This window comes from Lepisma saccharinum, chromosome 29, assembly GCF_977018435.1.
Source record: "Lepisma saccharinum chromosome 29, izLepSacc3.1, whole genome shotgun sequence".
NCBI classification, from domain to species: domain Eukaryota; kingdom Metazoa; phylum Arthropoda; class Insecta; order Zygentoma; family Lepismatidae; genus Lepisma; species Lepisma saccharinum.
Genome location: NC_139257.1, coordinates 21,436,282 through 21,458,513, shown reverse-complemented (window position 1 = coordinate 21,458,513; position 22,232 = coordinate 21,436,282). Strand labels below are relative to the sequence as shown.

General features: G+C 38.1%; 1 protein-coding gene across 5 annotated transcripts in view; it reads right to left on the bottom strand.

The window, feature by feature from the left end:
* The window catches only part of LOC145981585 (glycosyltransferase 8 domain-containing protein 1-like), a 104,613-nt gene that overhangs the window by 78,434 nt on the left and 3,947 nt on the right, over nucleotides 1-22,232 (bottom strand). For all 5 annotated transcript variants that reach the window (XR_014440973.1, XM_083114940.1, XM_083114943.1 and 2 more), the window contains exons 2-4: nucleotides 20,930-21,009; nucleotides 9,439-9,594; nucleotides 3,077-3,232 (exon numbers count right to left, since the gene is read on the bottom strand). Coding sequence is in view for 4 of the 5 variants with exons in the window: in XM_083114940.1 (XP_082971066.1) it covers nucleotides 3,077-3,232; nucleotides 9,439-9,594; nucleotides 20,930-20,954 (337 nt within the window). In the remaining variant the exon portion in view is untranslated. The remainder of the gene's footprint in view (nucleotides 1-3,076; nucleotides 3,233-9,438; nucleotides 9,595-20,929; nucleotides 21,010-22,232) is intronic.

Below are 22,232 nucleotides of genomic sequence, written 5' to 3'. Positions count from 1 at the left end.
TATTTTTGCTCATATCACTAAAACAGAGAGAAAATCGAGATTTGAATGATTTCTCTTCTACCTTTAACGGAGTGCAAGGGGTGCGGGACGCAAAATTTTTGGTAGGGAAGGAAACAGGACGGGGTATTTTTAGTCCTGACGTTCAAAATGGGAAAAATAATGTTATTTCCCGACTAAATTGGGAGATTATAGGAGCGGAAAATATTCAACATTACCCGATACTAAAAAAATGTTAATTATACACAAAATTTTACCCTCGGGTGATGATGTATTTTGCATTTCTGGAATAAAAACTGCTAATTTCAATAAATTTCGGACAATTAGTACAAAAATAATGTAGGGAATAAACTACTTTTAAACTATCATTTTTTCCGGTCTGGATCGGAATGGGTTTTTTTTTAGGTCCCGACTTTTTGGGTTTTTGCACATCCGTTGTCATTACTGCGCAGTCTACTCCTGCTAATGGTCTTCCAATTTTCACGCCTGACAGCTTGAATGCAATAATTTGGCGCCTAGATCTCGAGGAAATGGATGAAGAGAGATCCGTGAAAGATTATTTAGCCGTGATCGTAGTTTACATCCTCCTTGTACACACTCATTCGTTCCTTTCATACATGACACAATCTCAGCTCCCTTTAGCGGCATGTTGTGAGCCTACGAACCGGAAGTTGTTGTGCTACAAGTATGGCGTCCGCGCGAAGGCACTTCCTTCCGGTGGATAGCCCCTATACGGGACGCGCTGTGCTTTCTGTGACGTCACCTGTGCTGTTTGGGTCTGTGATAACGACAAAGATTTTTCTGATTTGATTTATTTTATTTTCCTTCGCGTTTTGTACCTCTTGGCTAATTTGCAAAGATGGGGATGAGTGATGAAATGATGAAATTGATTAATGGACATTCACAAACAACCAAGCCCGAGCGGGAATCGAACCCGGGACCCTTGGCTTTGCAGCGCGATGTGCTAATCACTCGGCCAGAGAGTCCGGCAAGTGGTGTTGAATTTCCAAAAAATGAAGAAAGAACAGTAAAAAAAATCAATAAATTATTATATGTGGGCCTATGAACCCCGCCCCCCGCACAGGGAAGTAAGTTTCTCGTACGGCACGGGTAAGAAAAGTACACCGGGAGACAAGTTTGGATGTTAGTACCTATCCAAGAGAAGAAAGACAATCTTATCATTGAAAAATGTGGAATATTTAGCTCGAACGAATGAATATTTGTAATATTTAATATGTATTATAGTTTTATTTTCCCCATACTATTAACATTCTTCATACTATCCGTGAATGATTTTTGAGTTGTTAAGTTCATTTATACAAAGATAGGTTAATCGGGACTGAACCTACATTTTTATTTGGGATCCGAACAAGTATGTGCCCTCCCACCCACCCCGGGTATCGAATCTGGGAGCTCTTGATTACAAGGCAACGAGCCCGACCCTGTGGCCGAGTGGTTAGCACATCGCGCTGCGACGCCAAGGGTCCCGGGTTCGAATCCCGGTCGGGTATGGTTGTTTGTGAATGTCCATTTTCATCCATTTCATCATTTCATCACTCATCCCCATCTTCGCAAATTAGCCAAGAGGCACAAAACGCGAAGTAAAATAAACTAAATCAATCAATCAATCATTACAAGGCAACGACGTAACGTTTACCACTATCACTAATATTTCATTTATACGATTTTTCAATTTAATGTTGCTAACAAAATGTATTTTTTCGTTATTGATATTATCATTCTTCATAATACTCAGTCATTGTTATGTGCCCCTACGTGCGCCCCTATATCCCGCTAAATCCGCCAGTGTATCAGTCGACAGCACCTATCATTGCTCTGTGTTTCTCTTTAACCCCCTGGCTATGCCTGCCGTGGTTTGTCGACGAGTCTGCCCTCTTGCGCCTGGAACTAGAAGCTAAGACACGTGGTTGGGGACCGTTAGCTGATTTCCCTCTCCTTCCGTCCTTGTCGACCGTACACGCATGCGCACGAACCTCGGAAAGTAAGTGCATCTGACGCTGTGTATGGGAGCCCGCCATCTGCAACGAATTCTAACGACCATAACCGTCATTTGTGTATCGCGAAATTGTCAAAAAAAGCTACACTAGCGCCACATACCCCCCCGTCCCGACCCTCAAGTTTGTGTATCGTGGTTTGTGTGTAGCATATCCGAGGTAAAAATAACTTTTCGCTGGAAACAATTTTCTGGGCTATTTACAGGTCGTAGAGTCCAAAAAATTGGGAGAGCTTTCCGAGGTACCGTCATTTTTACCTCGGTTAAATTTTTTACCTCGGAACGTTGGTGTTTAATCTCATGGGGCACCTCGGAACAACGGATTTGCGAACTCACACACACACACACACACACACACACACACACACACACACGCCGCCGCTTCGTGGAAGACTTGTTTTGGAAGAATCAGGATTTCAGAGCGCGAAGGATTACGGATGCAAGAGAACAGTGCAACACTGATCCCATTGCTTTTCAGTTAGCCAACTATTCCTCCTTGTCAGTTTGGGATTAGCTGGAAACATATTAAGTAGACTTAGTTACATATTTAAAATAACCATGAGCCAGGATGGATGGAATTAAAAATCCGGAGTCCTTTCAAAATCCAGATCCCCTCCAAAATCCGAATTTTCTCCGAAATCTGGATTCTCCACTTTTACTATCCAGATTCCGGATTTTAAAAATCCGGATTTGGCCATCCCCATTTTCAAGTATCAGTATCGATGGAAATTGGTAAGAGTACTGGCAGTGATATTGGTAATAGCTCAATCCTAGAAATAACAGACAGATACCCACACAGATGAGGGACAAAGGTAAAGAGTCTGCCTTTACTCAAGGGATTAAAACGGCTGGAAAACGAGAAGAAAAAGGAACAGATAAACCCACCACATACATACAGTGAAAAAGAACACAAAAACTGCAGTAACAAAGATGCCTAACACCCATGCTTGTGTGTTACATGAGTTTCACATATTTACTCTGAACAAGACATCTCAAGGCTGTTTATTAATCAACAAGAAATAGGGTCAATGGGCCAAGCTTAAAATAATCTCCACCGATACTCACCACTCGCTTGCTCCGTTGACGTGGCTGCAGGTTGAGGACCATTCTTGAGCAACACAGCGGCAGGGTGAAAACTGGTAGGTCTTTTTGTTAACTCTTTGAGTTTTGTCGCTGACGTTTTCGATCCTGTTACATTTCTCTTTGCTGACAGCTCCATCTCTGGAGAAAACCAAAAAACATGTGTAACTTATAGATTTCAAGGGCAATTTCCTTCAATCAAGGAAAATGCTCATACTTACAGAAAAAGCACAGTAATTAGTACATTTCAACAACAACAACAAATACTCTTGTTAAAAGCATTTATAAAAAAATAGTGATAACATTAAAAATATAAAAATTACCATCAAATCTTGAGAACACTGAACAAATATTAACAAAGGTAATATCAAAGAACAACTAAGAATAAATAAACATCTTATATGGATTCATTGTATGAGCACATCATATGTTTTACTGTAGGAATAGACGTAGATTTCCTTTATAACAGGGTTGGTCCATTGATTCCCATTATTTTCAGGAACAATAATAAACTTGTAAGTCTTCACATACATAAAATATATCACTGTTGTGCAGTTGGGAGGGGAGAATTTTAGTCTGGCACCTCACCTCTCCGAGAATCGATTCTAACTTACGGTCGCACTATTTTATGTGAACAAGAAAACAGGAACCAAGCTGACTTCCTTCTATGCGTTTCACTGCTATGTTATATGCAATATAGCGATGCTGGTAGCCCTTGCAAAATCTACAATCTCAACTTTCTCATTGCTGACAACAAGTATAATATCGTTCCTGTTCTAGAGATTAATATAGGTCCAGAGCTGGAATAGATGGTTACAATTGTTTGTCGTTATTATAATACCTCCCATTGCCACTCTAAACTGAACAATGGGCCTGGCTAAAGCAAACTATTGTAGGTGGCAGCACCCCTGTTGTGTCCCCATGCTTTTGATGGGCATTTGTTCTCCCATTTAAATACATGGGGAATTTGATGCTGAACATGCTGCTATTATATGAAATAGCAAGTTTTGTTTCATCTTAACCTCAGAAATTATGTCGAAACATGATAGATAAATAATAAGTGCTGTGAAACTAAGAATTTTAATAAGACGATCGCCAACAACAGAAAAGATATCAGAACTCAAAAAAGCCTTAACATTTGCACAGCACTTGTTTACGTCATTTGAAATTTTCACAATTTAAGCACTTTATTCTTGTGCTCTGGTAAAGAATAATACATAATAATCCACGCGACTGTAGTTTTATTTTTGTAGTTGTTATTAATAACTGACTCCTTTTTTTTACGCGATATCATACCTTTCCTCATGGCTATAGAGCATCTCAACCTTAAAAGTCAGTATGGGTTAAATGGAGCGCGGTGTTGCCAGATCAACAAACGGAGTCGCATCAAGTCGGTATTAATCGCTAATGATTGCAACAAATTTACTTCCTTAATATCGTATAGGATATCATCAAAATCTACGTATTTGATGCATTTTGGAAAAAAAACGATTTATATTTTGACGTAACTATTTACTATTTTACATTTGCATTATATGTGTAATACATGCAATACTATTGTTACTTCTTTCATTGAATGTTGTATCCTTTACATAAACAGAATTAAATAAATGCAAAAACAAACATTAAGATACATTTTTTACGGAAAATAAAGCACATTGCACTTCCTATGAACCGGGGCACCTGCCTGCAACTGAATTGTAACCTCGGTGGAGTGCAATGAATTTGATACGTGAGACAGCCTGCATAAACAAACTAGGATTGCGGAATAAATAATGGTGCTGTGGAATAACAATGCATTCTAAAAATAACTTCAAACAATGGTCAACACTTTTCTCGCTTGGTCTGCATGTGTAACAAACCAAAAAGTATGTCGCTAACCAACTTTTTCGTGTTACGGTCTGATGATTTATACAAAATATTAAATGCTCTCCTCGTAAGCAAATTAATTCACTCAGGCGAAGAATATCTTATCTACAAACATCATAAATAGATCTCATAGAAAAAAAACTGGTGAAGTTGTTCAAGCGGTTTGATATTTATGGCTCTTGAAGTATTTACTAGAAAAAAATTAAGTGTTTTGCAAAATCGTATAATTATGAAAAATTCAGATCACATGAATTTATGACATGTTATATAATGCTGTCAGTAAATAGAGCATAAAAAACTCTACAGGATAATGAATTCACTGTTTGAAATTTTTTACTTTTACATTTTGTAAATTTTGTAACATCTGGCAATGCAGCGGTGGTAGAGGAGGACAGAGCTATTGGCAAAACTCATGTATTAGAGAGAGAGGGAAGTACTCCATTTACTTTCATATTGACTTTTAAGGTTGAGACACTCTATAGTAAATATGGTTCTTTATTTTATACATACACATTTATCGAGAAGAATAGCAATTAAAAAAAATACCTTATATTCTGTTTCATGTCTTGAAACCTCTATGGCTTTCTTATTTAAAATTGTTGTAATTGTAATCCTCCCCAAAAAAGGATGAAAATACGGGGAGGAAATGTGTTTAATATAAAGAAAACATATGTTAATATTAAGTTATCGGATAGGGCATAGTGTATAATTGCTTACTCACTTAATACATTTTTTCTTTGTAATTTGGAGAGTTTCTCCAATTCCTACTCCCGCTGTTGAATTACACATACTTGCAAGTCGCAATAAGAGGAAACATAAAAGTGTAGTGTAAAAAACTAAATTTTTATATTATAGACTCATGGCAGCTAGGGACGACCAAAATTACGTCAAGCTTAGTGCTCTTTGTGCATAAACACACTATATTTAGCCCATCTGAGGTAATTTGCGGTTGCACTTTAATATATTAATTCTTAGGTTCAGGAGAATGTATTTTTTGGAAACTTATGACTTGTTACATAATCTTAAAGGTTTGTTTAACACATTTCTGTTATCGATTTACAAGAGAAATTCTTATTTTCGTTGAAAGTAATGTTTGAATAGCCATCCTACTGCTCTCCAATGTAAAGCTTAGGGCCACCAGATGATGAACAAAATACTTTAGGAACACAACAGGGGAAGTTTGGCAATGAGCAGCCCCATTAGTTATGAGAAGTACATTAAATATACAAAGAAAACCAAAACCTATTCTCTCAAGAGGTCTCGCGTTCGATCCCATTTTGAGACATATTGCACAGTGGTTCAGATCCAAATTTAAACTGTATGTCCAGTTCCGATTAGCCTATCATGAGCTTAAAAATATTCTCGAGCCTGTTAAACTTGTTTAAGAATGACAGAACATTTGAGTCTTCAAAAATATTTGGCATAATAATATATCCAAAATGTTGCCAGTTGGGAGGGGCGATAAATATAATAAAATTTGGTGTATCTAGAGCCAAAACCTCTTCTATAAGGCAAGATAATTTCACAGTAGGGCATGCCGTTATAACAGATATTTGCAATACAACATTTCTTGGAATATTTATAGACGAGTGTCTAAATTGGAAAGTTCACATAGATCATTTATACAAGAGCCTAAATACCGTATGTTACCAATTAAGAACTGCCGGCCCTGTGGCAGGCAATGCCAGAGGTCCCGGGTTCGAATCCTGGCCTGAGCAGGAATGTCTGTGAGTCTCTATTCATCAACTTCTTCATATCATCACTCATCCCCATCTTCGCAAATTAACCAAAAGTTGCACATAAATCAAGTCAAATAAAAAAAAATTCAAATCAATTAAGAACTCTAAAAAATAGTTTCAATACAGTATGTATGCTAAATATCTATTTCTCAAACTTCGAAAATATTTTGAGATATGGTATCCAATTTTGGGGGAACAATCGTAGATGATTTTTGAAATTAAAAAAGGAGCATTGTGTATTTTGGAAAATGCACACAAAACTGATACATGTAAACCTCTTTTTAAAAAATTTCGCATATTAACACTTCCAAGTTTCTACATAATTGAAACACTTACTTTCATACACGAAACAAAATCGAACTATCCAAAGAACATAAACACTCACAATTACAATAACAGACAAAAAATAACTTCCATATTCCAAAAGTTTGGCTAACTGCTTACAAAACAGGACCCTTTTACACATGCAGCCAGTTATACAATACGTTGCCAAATAGTTACAAAAATTTTGAAAGAACCACGGTCTTTAAAAGTAAGGTTAAAAAATTGCTATTGGAATATACATTACATTCAGTTAAAGAATATCAGGAATTAAATAACTTTATAGAGATAAATTTATATTGTATTGTACTTTTACAACACTAGTCTACTTAATGATATAATTTGTCATTGTATTATTTTACATTGTATTATTCAATTGTTATACTATTATAAAAACATAATGCCCAATGGATACATTATGTGCAATGTCAACATGTTGTATTTTATAATATACAGGCACCCATGGGCGACCCCAGGGAGGGGCCACTTGGGGGTCACCTGCCCCCTTGAGATTTCTGGAAGGAGTTAATCACACCCCCTTGAGATTTCTGGAAAGAGTTAATGTGATTCGAATGGTGAAATTGTAGATATTTTATAACAAAAGATATTGTTTTCTGTGACTTACAGACGGTAAGTTAGAGCAACTATTATTATTATTATTATTTCAAGTAGGGTTACATGTAACCTTACGGTCTATTTTAACTATAAAAAACATTTTTTTGTCTTACATGAATTAATGTCAAGTATACAGTTACTTAAATTGTATATATACATAATATGGAAATTACAAATATGTAATTTAAAAAAAAACATAAGTAGAAATAGTAATGTAATAATATTGATTGATTTGCTTTACTTCGCTTCTTGTGCCACTGTTGGCTAATTTGCGAAGATGGGGATGAGTGATGATATGATGAAATTGATGAATGGACACTGAGAAACATCCATGCCCAGGCTGGGATTCGAACCCGGGCCCCCTGGTGTCGTAGTGCGATGTGGAAACCACTCTGCCACGGTTGCTGGCTAATGTAATAATAATAATAATAATAATAACAAAAATACAAACAACAATAACAGTAATAATAGCAAAAATAATAATAGTTTCTGTGACTCTATCCTCCTGAGAAAAATCCTGCGGGTGTCCTTGCAGGTACCAATGCCCCGCAGGGGTACTTTCGGTGTGAACAGATCTCAATAAATGCAATAAACCCCGTGGATCCGCACCTGCTGTTGTGTGTTAGTGTATAAAAGCTGTTTTTACACTCCTGTTCTATGTATTGAACCTATGTACTGCAACCTATTAGTCTCAACACAGATGATGAAATTTCTTCAGAGCAGGATGGGAAATGCCAGTTACCCACCAGGGGTGCCCCGCCCCCCCCCCCCCCCAAATCATATCATTCGCGCCCTCAAACCATATCGTAATCCGCACAAAGTATTTAATTACGACAGCGTGTCTACCGAAAGTAACTTTTCCTTAGCTTCACTGAACAGGGGGCCCATCACTCAAAACCACCCCTAAAATTGTTTACCATAATGGAGAATATTGCTTGTCTTGTAATACAGCTATAGTATAAAAACTCCACAATCACCTCATTAAAGCACCAAACATGCATCCTCTGAAGAGATGATTGCGAGCGAAGCGAGCAAGAAAATTTTTACATCCATTTCTTTGCAGGCTTACAAGAATATTAATTTAATAGGATGTCAATACTTTCTTAGTCTTTTCCAGCTTCTCCTTCGGCACGTTTGGGGTTGAAAACCTGTGGATACCATATCGCTAAATACAGTCTCCAAAAATTTAATGTTCGAACTCTCTCTCCACTACAGAAATCCCTTGACAATCTAAGATTTAACACTTTATCAAGAGCTTTCTATCTCCCCCTTTAAATTTAATACTCAATCAATTTTAGACTTACTGTTGATATTGAAGAGTGGATATTGCCTCCTCCAAAAAAATAACTCTCAGTCTCCACACCAGAATTTCTGCAACAGTCTTAGACAATAGCAATACACAAGAATTGGATATCCCTCCCCTTTTAATGCTCAATCCCCCTCTAACTAAAATACCCGCCATAGAGTTGGATACTGTCCCCCCCAAAATTTAATTCAGAACCCCCCCCCAGAACCCACATGTCAATTAAGGCCTAATATGTAAATGTTGGATATCTCCCCCCCACCTTCAATAATACCATTAAACATTTTCATTTCTTCATCTAATGGATTAAATATGGTGCATTTAAGGTGTAAAATCTTTGCATATATTTTGGAAAAAGATATAAATGTTGAATTTTATATTACTTGAAGAGAAAAAATCCCCTCCAAAAATCTCGATGGCGCAACGTGCACCATAATACACCCCCTGTGGGCACCCCTGCTACCCACTGTTTTCAAAACGGAAACTAAAGGAAAAATTACCTGCTAACTCCAGCAGAGAATTTGCCCCTAATATTCCCATTCGTTCATTCTGAGCAGATCTCCTCATCAATCCAGCGAATGGCTGCGTCCATTCTAGTGTGGTCACCAGATAAACCATGAGCACAGACCAGCAAATCACAATGGCGGTTAAGCCAGCTAAGAGAGAGAGAAAAAAAATATTAACATAGTTGTTGCAAGATAATGAAAATAAATCTTTCCATGATGCAGCCAGTGGCATAGTCTTATATGAATAGTACCAGGGCATTTTACAAACTGCATCACAATGACATAAAATACTACTACTCGGTGGTCACTCTAGGACCATGATAAAATTCAAGTATAATTCCTGGTTTACAAGACGAACTTTCCAAAAATTCAAGGGTACCCAGCTGAAATTGTCAATTGGCAATCGAGAAATTCGGTATGAAGTGTGTGTGGACATTCGATGGCCGCATTGTGGTTAAAAGAAACAATGTCAGGCACTACGTCACAACTTTTGATGAACTAGGTCGCCTCTAACACAAAACACAGTGATCGTTTGCTGGGAACATTGTTATTCAACCGCCTTTTAGTTTGTGTCATTCTCAAGTGTTTTTATTTTTATTTTATTTTATTTCTTTTTTTTCTCTCTTTTGTTTTTCATATTTTTAAATTTAAATTTTCATTGTAAGAATTGAAAGTACCTTTTCAATCTCATTCAAATAATTTTAAGTAGCTATTTATTCTTTCATATCATCTACCTCATATATACACAAATGTCTAAATTTCACTCTCAGGATCTCAAATTTTTAACACCCTCTACTTTTACAAACTCACCCCACAAGTCCGAACTTATCTTCCCCGATCCCCCCAGATGCACTGAACAAACAACACGAAGACAGTTTACGAATTGCGCCATAGCTGATACTGAGTTTGCAACACTTGTAGTCACACCCAGGTCATTCGCATCTGCAAGAAATGGCTGATCTTCCACCCCAAGTAGCTAGCCTCGAAGACACCCCCTCCCCGACCGCTGACCCACATTTCAAGGGGCCGACAGGTTTAAAACAAGTGCTTTTGAGGTTGTATCCTACCCTGCCGGACGTCCAGCTCGCGGAGGGGGAAGGCCACATTCACGTCTGCCACCTGAACGTTCAGTCCCTCGACAACAAATTCACGGAATTCTCCGCATCCGAAATAACAAAATTCGATGTTATCGCATTGAGCGAAACATGGCTGCAATCATCTATTCCTGACCCTCTATACAGCATTCCTAATTTCCATCTCTTTAGAAACGACCGAGACACCCGGGGAGGCGGTACCGCTATTTTCGTTAAGAACAACCTTCTTGCCTCTAACGTAATTTCGGTCAATGAAAGTGACCTTGAAGGAGTATGGGTGCGAGTCTCGTGCCCAAAAACAAATAAAAATGCTATCATAGGTTGCGGATATAGACCTCCTAGCGGATCGGTTGGAAAAGTGTGCGCAATCTTGCAAAGGATGATCAGTAGCTTACCACCGAGCCATCTATCAATATTCCTTGGAGATATGAATGTAAATTTGCTGAAAGATGACAAAGACTCAGATACGTTAATGGAAACGTTATCAGTCCTAGGACACAAACAACTCGTTACTCTGCCTACAAGAATTACGTGGACATCCGAATCGTTAATCGACCACATTTATTCCTCAAACCCTCACTTGCACACAGTCACACGAACTGTCTATAAGGACATGAGTGACCATTTTCTCGTTTACACCACACTTAAAATTAATATAACGCGCCTGCCAAGGAAGCTAATTACTACCCGTAAAATTCATAAAATATACGAACCTAATTTTTTCACCTTCGCGTCGTCTCTTCCGTTCTACGCAAGCACATCTTCCGACTTAACCGTGGACGACAAGGTCAGTCATCTGCAGTCTCTCATTTCGACTGCACTTGGCGAATTTGCTCCCTTGAAAACTCTCAGGGTGAGAGAAAGCAGGAAGCCCTGGATCACCCCTCAAATTATTAAATTAATTTCACAGAAGAACCGCTTGTTCAAGAAAGCGGTGGATCCTTCTTGTGACTATACGTGGGAGCAATACAAATCTTCTAGAAATCATTGCACAACAATTACTAGGCAGGCAAAAGTAAACTACTACAGAGATATGGTGAACCAGACCACTAGCAATAACAACTGCAAATGGAAGGTTATCAATGAGATCACGGGTAGAGAATCAAAAACTACAATTAATCATTTACTAGTCGACAATGTCCTCTTAACGAGCCCGTCCGACATAGCTCATTATTTAAATATTCATTTTTCTAATATATGCAAAGCATCGGCGCACGTTAATCCTCGCAATTCGAACATAAATATTCTAAGAAAAGACCCCAATTCAGCTGTTGTCCAACAAATTGAAGAGTTCTCATTAAAATCTGTTACGGTCGATGAAGTTTTGGTAATTCTTAATAAATTAATCTGTTACGGTCGATGAAGTTTTGGTAATTCTTAATAAATTAAACGTAAAAAAGGCAGGAGGTTCGGACGGCATTCCCAACAGCGTTCTGGTGGTGTTGGCCCCACTTATAGCGGAGCCCCTCGCCGACATAATAAACACGTCCTTCAAAAGTGGCCAATTTCCAACGAGCTGGAAGCACTCTATAATAACTCCATTCAATTCACAAATCTGGATCTCCTACCCTAGCGTGTAACTACAGGCCGATTTCCTTAACCCCAACATTAAGCCGAGTTATGGAAAAAGTAATAGAGAAGCAACTGACAACTTTCCTGGAAGCCAACAATCTGATGTCTGATCGACAGTATGGATTCAGGAAGGATGTATCCTCGGAATTATTATTACTTAGTTTAATTAATGAATGGCGCGAGACACTGGACAAAAAAAGCAATTCCCTAGTTGGATTAATTTCCCTGGACGTATGCAAAGCCTTCGATACCGTTGATCACAATTTGCTAATAGAAAAATTAAAGAACAGATTTGGTTTCAATAGCAAAACAATTCTCTGGATGGAAAGTTTTCTCGCAAATAGAAAAATCTCAACGAAAGTAGGATGTTCACTTTCCACCGAGCAGTCAGTGTCTGCAGGCATTCCACAAGGCTCTATACTTGGCCCAAAATTATTCAACCTATTTATTGACGATATCACACTAATAAATTCAGATTTGTCGATTACTCTGTACGCAGATGACTGCCTTCTCGTCCATGTTGGAGATACGTACCAGGATGTAAAGGAGAAAATGGAAAACTCATTCCCCAAAGTATTAACGTGGTACAACATGAACAACCTGAAACTTAACGTTGCAAAGACGAAGGCCATGGTGCTTCACACCGGTAAGGGAATCCCGGCTAACACGATAGATATTACCCTTAATGACGCCAGAGTACCTTTGAGCAATCATTTAAAATATCTCGGAATCATTATCGACCCTCAGCTAAATTTTAATTATCAAATAAATAACTATATTCGTAGAATCTATCACCATATTTACATATTTCGAAAAATTCGTAAATATCTCAATAGAAATCTGAGTAGACATTTCTACCTTTCATTTATTCGTCCCGTATTCGAGTATGGTGCTAGTCTTATTTTTGGCGGTAACATAACTCATCTGAAGAAACTTGAAACTATCCAAAACAATTGCTTAAGAATCATACACATGCACCCCCATATAATTCCCAACAATTGCGCAAGATTTACAATATACCTACAGTCACTTCGAGAATACATTACATCTACTTGAATAAGGTATTCCATAGCATACATAACAAATCATCTCCAATGCATCATAGCATTAAGCTCCGCTCAGAGTTCAGCACCCGAAACACCAGATCGTCCTTACATAGAGACCTTGTAATCCCCAAACCCAACAAAAGCAGATTTGGTCAGAAGTCCTTCTCGTACTTAGCAGCGGTAACCTGGAATTCACTCCCGATGAAGATCAAACTCAGTACCAGCAAAGCGCAGTTCTGTCGTCTTCTACGTTCACATGTCTTTAAATTCTAACTCCAGTAATATTATTTTCAGTGCTTAACCCCCCCCTCCTCACCATCCCCCACCCACACACATATATTTTAAAACTTTTTCATCCTTGTACTTCGAACAGCAATTCCATACACACTCATATCCAAACCCACACACCTTTACACTTTCTTTTCTTCTAAATGTGTATAACTCTCAAACTTTCTTTATTTCATTGTTACTATAGAACACTATATATACTAATGTAAATTCATCACATTTTCCTTAGATGTATCTTTGCATATTTTTTTTACTATATAGGGCATCAAGTCACTATTTGTATTAATTTTGTTCAAAATGAAATGTTGTATGGCTTAATTGTAACCCTATGGAAATAATAAATAATAATAATAATAATAATAATAATAATAATAATTGAAATTTGAATTGGTTTAATTGGAATGAATCGGATGTATAACATAGGTGCAGACTCCATGGGGCATGGGGGGGGGGCTCGAGCCCCCCAATATTGACGATGTGGGGACAGAGCCCCCCAAATAATTTTGCTTAAGAGGATCTAATGTATTATTTTTCTTCTCTTGTAAAGTTTACTCTGAATTGTGCCACATGAACTTAACTTTAATTAACAAACTAACTAACTCCCTAGCCTTCTTAAACCCGAAGGTTCATGGCTGCAGCAACACAGGCCTTCCATCTTTCCCTATCTTGAGCAAGTTCTATATACTCTTTTCCATCCCTACCGATTTCCCTTAGGTCCATCTCAACGTTGTCCCTCCAACTTCGTCTTGGCCTTCCTACAGGTCTCTTACCATCAGGTTTCCCAACAAGAATCCTGTAAACTCCTCTTTCCTCTCCCATTCGTGCCACATGGCCTGCCCACCTAAGTCTTCTTGATTTAATTATTCTAATAATATCTGGACATGAATACAAATTATGTAGTTCTAAATTATGTAACCTTCTCCACTCACCTGTCTCCTCATCCCTTTTAGGTCCAAATATTTTCCTAAGGATCCTATTTTCAAATACTCTCAATTTATGTTCCTCTTTCAATGTAAGGGACCAAGTTTCACATCCATATAATACTACAGGCAAAATTACTGTTTTGTATATTTTAACTTTTAGTTTCTTAGATATTAAAAGAAGAAGACAAAAGTTTATGAAGAGAGAATTAACATGCATTTCCTGAATTAAGCCTACTTTTTATTTCCTCTTTAATATAATTTTCATTTGTTAATATTACTCCTAAGTATTTGAATTTGGGAACAGGCTCAAATGAGTTGTTTTGATTATTACCTAACACTTGGTTTCGGCCTGTAAGCATATATTTAGTTTTCTCTTTGTTAACTTCCGAACCTATCTCTTTAGCAGTTTTGAAAAATGTTTTTGCATTATTCTTAATTGTATTCACATCATCCCCCAGTAAGTCTACATCATCTGCATATGCTAACAACTGAGTCACACCATTGAATTTTAGTCCTTTTTTAGGTTCTTTTACCTTCCTTACAGCATATTCTAAGGCAAAATTAAAGAGCAATGGAAATAATGCATCTCCTTGTTTTAACCCATCATGAATTGTAAATTTGTCAGACTTTAAATACACATTTAAAATTTTCTAGAGCATCAACTTTGGGGGCCCGAGACCGCTAAACCATCAACTTTGGGGAGGCTATGACCAGAGACAGCATGAGTATTGTTAAAATTTTTATTAAAAAGAGTTTCAAAAGACGATGTGCATGAACTAGGGTAGTGGATGGGACGTTCGGGCTACAAATGGCTCTCACATGACATTCAGAACGAGATCATTATTAGAAAGATCTGTTTTGCGCTCCGTGGTAGCAGATATTAAAAGTCGGGAATATTTTGCTATTATGGTTGATGAAACTTGTGAAATATCCATCCGTGGACAATTAATATTCTGCATTCGAACTATGAATAAAGAATTGATATTTTTGAAGAATTCATCGGCTTTTATTAGGGATGTGCGGGACGGGAGATGGTTTGAAATTTTCCGAAGCTCTGAAAATCCCGAATTCTACACGTCATTTTCACTTTAAGTGATTTTTGGATTAAAAACTGACAATTTACGATAAGTTCCAGAAATTGACAATGCAGAAAACGTCGAGAAATAACGACATTTTAAAATGAGCATTCGGTATTTCTCGACTGCTCGGGATCCCGAAAGGTCGGGAAATCATTTCCCGGTCAGGATCAGGACAGGAATTTTTTTTTCCAGATCCCAGTCCCGACTTTTCGGGATCCCGCACACTCCTAGCTTTTATGATATTCCGAACACTGAGGCCAAAACTTAAAAAAGGGAGAGAGTGAGTTATTCATTAATTTATTTCAGTGATCAGAGCCCCCCCAATAATTTTGACAAGTCGGCGCCCCTTATGCCTATTATAGGTATCAGAATGTATTGGTTTCGATCGGAATCTCAACTGAAACAAATTGGAAAATCAAGACAATTTCCAATTGCTGAATTGTATCCAATTGAAGTTTGTATACGAGGGCAAATCGAAAAGTCTTTGCACCTAATTTTTTTCTAGCTTGTTATAAGTGTTATTTGTTTATTATGGTGCAACGGACAAACAGCCACAGATGTCCACAGGGAAATGGAGCCAGTGTATGGGGACAAGTGTTTATTAATGCGAAGTGTGCAGTGGTGGTGCAAGGAGTTTCAAAATGGATGGGAAAATGTGGAGGACAATAAGCGATTGGGTCGACCTCGTTCCTCGCTGACACCGGACAACATTACCCATGTTGATGTAATCTGATTGACGTGTTCATCTGAAGGACATTGCCACTGAACTTGGCATTTCCTATTTCCTATGGTCAATGGTTGTCGGTTAATAACTTCTGTACACTTGTCCCCATACTCTGGCTCCATTTCCCTGTGGATATCTGTGGCTGTTTGTCCTTTGCACCATAAAAAACGAATAACATTTCACTGCTCATATGGCGTGGACTTCCTGAGCACTCCGGCCATCTTTTCCAAGTGTTAACAGCGCCGTGACGTGGAACAAATCGTAAGTTACAATAGGACCGTTCCAAGAAAAGCCTACTGCATCGCTCGTATATCTCGCTTTCGTAATAACACTTATAACAAGGTAGAAAAAAAATAGGTGCAAAGACTTTTCGATTTGCCGTCGTATATTGTAGAATCAAAATGTTATAAATTCATTTATTGACTCAAAGCAAAGGTATTTTAATTCTTGACACCACATTTCCTGTGATGTAGAAGTTCTTTGGAAAAACAGCACACTTGAACTGAATTTCTTCTGAATTCTAATGCATACTACTGAAGTCAGATTTATCTTAATAAATACCTAAGGACTATTTCCTAAGAACGAACTGAACCTTAAAACAGCTAGTAGTTGGAATAAATGTTCACATTAGTTCTTGTTTTTTGCAATATGGAATTTCCTTGGTTACTCTTGTGTATGTATCGCAATTGGAAAAATGAGCAATCTTTTGATCAACTAAGTCAATCTCGACAGTGTTTTGTTTGTTTATCACGTTTTCAAGTGTTATAGAAGCAGTTGTTCTCTCTATTTCAACCTTATGTATTACCGCCTATCACCATACAGACACATACACAGAAAAAACTATATTAACAATTTAAAGACCCTGTGTGACTTCAATGTATCCAAAAATTCTGATTCAATTCAATTGAACGGTGTATATATATTAAGGATGGGACTGATTAATCGGTACTCTATCCGTATCAGTCGATATAGTCAAATCGGTGTGTCGGTTATCGGTAAAATTACCGATTATTTTACCGATCCCCAGTATATCGATAAATATCTGATAATTTAGTGCAAAATTCTGCAATATTGTTGTAACTTTTATGGATAATCTCCATGCCCTTGTTTCTAAAAAAATAAATGTCTAAATATGCAATTTCTTTTTCACTGCAGTCACCTTGAAACACACATTTATTAAGGAGGTCAATGAACCTTTCAGGTTCTTCAAGGACCATTTCTAATTTTATATCGGATCGGTAGAATATCGGTTATCGGTCAATTTTATATTGTTGCTTTATCGGTATCGGCCAAAATTTAATATTGGCCCATGATATAAGAGTTTCGATATATTTTGTCGTTTTGGTTAATAAATTACCGTAATGGCTAATGACTTCAAGCGCATTATTATACTCAACAGAATCCTTGCATATGCAATAACTATTCATAAATCACAAGGTACGAAACGCACCATGGATTTTTATAGACTCACAATTGCTCTTTTTGCATTTGTTAGCGCAAGCAAAGGAGAAGGGCCTGGAAATCAGTTCTTAGGACATATCAGAGAAGTCGACGATTTACAAAATTAGACAAATCTTTATATCCTTCAGCGTAATGTTTCATTGCATTATTTGATGTTCTCTGTTTTGCAATTTTAATGATAAATCTTCTACGGATTAAATATGAAACTCTAAAACAGAAAAATCATGATAAAAATAGCTTTCATAACTTACCCCCTTGTGCAGCTGTATGTAATATTTTTATTTCATAGCTTCTCTAATAATTTTACAGATCAGCAGAAAAGGTGGCAAAAATGTCACATCCCTAATATATATTAATTTAAGGTGCAGAGTTTACATTTGCCAGTCCACATAATCAGACTAGATATACATCTACAAACACAAGTCACAAATATTACGGGATATAGTAATATATGAGAAATTGTTAATTATATAAGAATTTCAACTTTACCTCACCAACTTCAAGATACCTGGCAATAATCATCCATATATAAGATAGATTGCTCTGCAAAGGGCACTAACAAAGCAAATGGATTGAGAGAATTCTGATTTATGTTTCACGCAGCTTTCTTTTGTTTTCCTTCCTCGATAAAAATGAAAAGCATGAAAAATGTGCCTCAGGGTATTAATAAATATTTATTACTTCAATGGGATTTGGACTAATAAAAATTGCAATTTTTCATGTCTAAGGAGAAAAATTCAAGCAGAATTCACACGTTATTCCTGGTGTCAATAACTATAGCTATAGCTATAGCTACCCAGTACTAGTATCAGGCAGTCATGATTAAAGCTGCCCTATTCAGATTGAGGCGGAACTTGGTACAGATGCTATGGAGACCATGGGGAAGTGAATGCTAATGAAAAGAAAAAAATAGTTAAAGTTTTCTCCACCAGGTGGAAACGTAGCGTTGAAAGCTGGTGCATAGTGTTCATCATCCTGCTGCTGAATCAACGATTATGTTGTCTTAATGCTTCCAAACGGTCACTCATGCTGACGGCACCCATACAGAACACTGCTGTGATGACAAATTCAAAAAAAAAGTTTGGCATGTACGATTTGTGGTGGTTGTTACTTCAGCGCCACATTTCCATCTGGTGGTAAATATTTGAACTATTATTTTTCATCAGTGTTCATTTGCCCATGGTCTCCATATCCTCATATCTCCATATCCTTGCCCATGGTCTCCATATCCTCATATCTCCATATCCAAGTTGCACCACAATCGGATGCTTTGAACAGGTTCAAAAGAGCAACTTTAATTATGGGCACCTGGCGTGCAGTCATAGAAAAAAGTAGTTCCCCCATACAGCCTTAATACCAGTAGATTTACAGAGGAAGTATTTCTTTCCATGACTGTACATGTTAAACTACACAATGTGGTGTTAACATGATGTTTCATATCAACATACAGATGGGGGACAAAATAATACGAACACCTGTGAAAAAGTATGCCACATTTCACACCGGCAGTACAGCAGCACCACCTGGCACTGAAGTCTGCCACCTAGTGGCCGTGAAGGGGAAGGCATTAGTCTGTCAACAGCAGTCATTGGTGGTGCATTTGTCTATCGTACGCTCTCAAGAGATGCTGCAATGTCAGACCTGACAGAGTTACAAAGAGGCATGATTGTTAGAGCACGTTCAGCTGGAGCCACGGTGATGGAAACCGCAAACCCTGTGGATTGTGCAAGGAACACAGTATCAGCTGTTATGACAGCATACACAACACCAGGTAAGATGGCGTCTTCAAAGCACAACAGTGGACGAAAGACAAAGCTTGCTGCTCGGGATAGGAGGGTGTTGAAGTGCAGTGGCCCGAAAGCACAAGCAATCGTTATCCGAGATAACATGTGAAATGAACAAGCATCTCCAGGACCCCATTTCAACCAAAACTGTCAAAAGAGAACTCCATGCTGCAAACATTCATTCCAGAGTGGCAATTCGTAAGCCGTTGGTGACATCACGTAATGCTGTCAAGCGACGCCAATGGTGCAGAGCTCACAGAATTTGGTTCCCACGGCAGTGGCAACAAGTCATCTGGTCTGATGAATCAACATTCACGTTATTTCAGACCACCGGGCACGTTTATGTGTGGAGAACGCCACGAGATGCGTTTCATCCTGACTGCTTCTTGCCGACTGTGAAGCATGGATGTGGGTCCATTATGGTATGGGGTGCGATATCTTAGCACGGTGTGGGCCCACTTGTTTTTCTGCATGGGAAGATTAATGCCAATCATTATCGGAGCATTATGGGGGATCATCTCCATCCTTTTGTCCAGATTTTATTTCCTGGGGAGCGGCCGCTTTTTCAAGATGACAACGCTCCTATCCACACTACTGGGTCTGTCCAAACATGGTTCGAAAAACATGACGATGACGTAGGACATCTTGAATGGCCCCCACAGTCTCCTGACTTGAACTTTATAAAACATTTGTGGCAATATTCGGAGTCCAAACTGCATGCTCGAAGTCCGCCTACAGCCACACTTTCGGAATTGGAGACTGCTCTGGAGGAAGAATGGCTCCATATTCCCTTAAACATTGTGCATGACCTCTATGCATCCATCCCACGTCGCATACAAAGTGTACTTCAGTCACAGGGTGGTCTAACCCCATATTAATAAAGATTTTCTCTAATTTCACAGGTGTTCATATTATTTTGTCCCCCATCTGTATATACCCTACTTAGACACAGCTAACACATAATACTAACAGATGTTTCAGATGATTATAAATCTCCGGGAAGGCAAAATTTAAGAAAAAATCATTGAATCACTGATACCAAAACCACACTTCCCTGTCAGGGGTCCTGGGTTCGAATCCTAGCCTGAGCATGGTTCTATTTGGGTGTCCCTTCATCAGTTTCATCATATCATGATGATATGATGAAGGGACACTAAGAACACCAATATCCAGGCTGGGATTCGAACATGAAACCCCGGCACTGTAGCACACTGTTCTAATGACTCTGCCATAGTGGTCAGCTATTTTTGCTGATTGTAAGCACCAGTTTTACATCTGGGTTGATTGTGAATTGATGTAATAAAGGGACAAATACAGTGAGGCATTCATGCGACATACAGGAATAAATTCGGAGAAGGATTTATGCTTTAAAAAATAGTACATATCAGATTTATTTGAGAAATTTGTTACTACATATTTTAACACTTATCGTATGAAAAACCAGAACCAATATTCAAGTTGAAGATGATAAAAACTTTGTTTTTTCTTCTGCATGGACCAAACAAAATACATACCTAGCCTCAGTCGTAAAGTGAGCATCCTTCTTAGAATATCCCCTACTTGTATGTTGTAAGTCTATATGCAGCAATAGCATCTGTAAAGACAAGACTTTCTCTCAATACAGCTTTAGAATGCCTTATAACTTCCTGCAATATAAATCAAGATTATTTATGCAGGGGTGCCCATGGGCAGGTTTGTTGACGCATGTTGGGTCCACCCAACTATTGGGGGGATTTTTTCATTTGCATTCTCTGTGATGGAAATTTGACGAAATAAAAAAACTTGGCATGGACAGAAGTTTAACTTCGTTAACATCTAATAATAATAACTTCATATACTGCTAATATGCTGCTCTAGGACTATTATTTGGAGGGGGGGGGGGCAGTGCCCAGTTCTTACTAAGTTTTAAAGTGTCAGGCGAATTCTTGTGGGGAGAATAAGCACTAAATTTTTGGGGGAAACAGTATAAAACTCTTGACTATGAATGTTAAGTCCTAGATTATCATGGGAATTCTACTGGGGAGGGGGGGAGGTTGAGCATTAAGATGAAGGGGGTACTCTCGGGGAGGGGTGGGCTACACAGATATTAGATATCAATGTTAAGTTTTAGATTGGTGCATAATTTCTATAGTAAGGGGGAATTGAACATTAAAATGGGGGGGGGGGGAGCAATATTTAGTGCTTTGGTATAAAATTCATATGAAGACCATTATTTAGGCTGTCATCTTTCTATGCTATTTGGAATCGTATGCTATCACCTGGAGTTTTTGCTAAGCAGGGTGGCAGTGGGTGTCATAACCATCTGCCTTTGTACTTTCTCTTCCAAAACAAACAATGGATACATGAAAAAGTAGTGAAGTAAAATATAGCACAGACTACTAAACAAGAAGTCCACGGGTAACTATTACTCCCTCTGTCCCATAATTATTGTCCGGTACACTTTTGTTTGTTGTCTCATAATAATTGTCCGATATTTAAACTGTGACATTGGTGTATACAGAAGAAGAAAATGAAACACGGGAATATGTCATACAACGTTATTACTCAAGGATCAGTACAAATTGGCCGATCAAGTATCTAAAAGAACCTAAATAAAAAGTTACCATTTTGGCATACCGGACAATAATTATGGGACAGAGGGAGTACTTATTTTACACATCTTTTCTGCCACTTTAGGATAACGAGGATGAGTGACGGTTAGACACAGCATCAATTACGGGGGAAGGGAAATATTCCGCCACAAGTCCAGAGGCAAAGTGGGCGCTAAAGCCGAAAGAAAAGAAAAATTTCGAAGAAGTAAAGGTCTCGGCCCCTTGT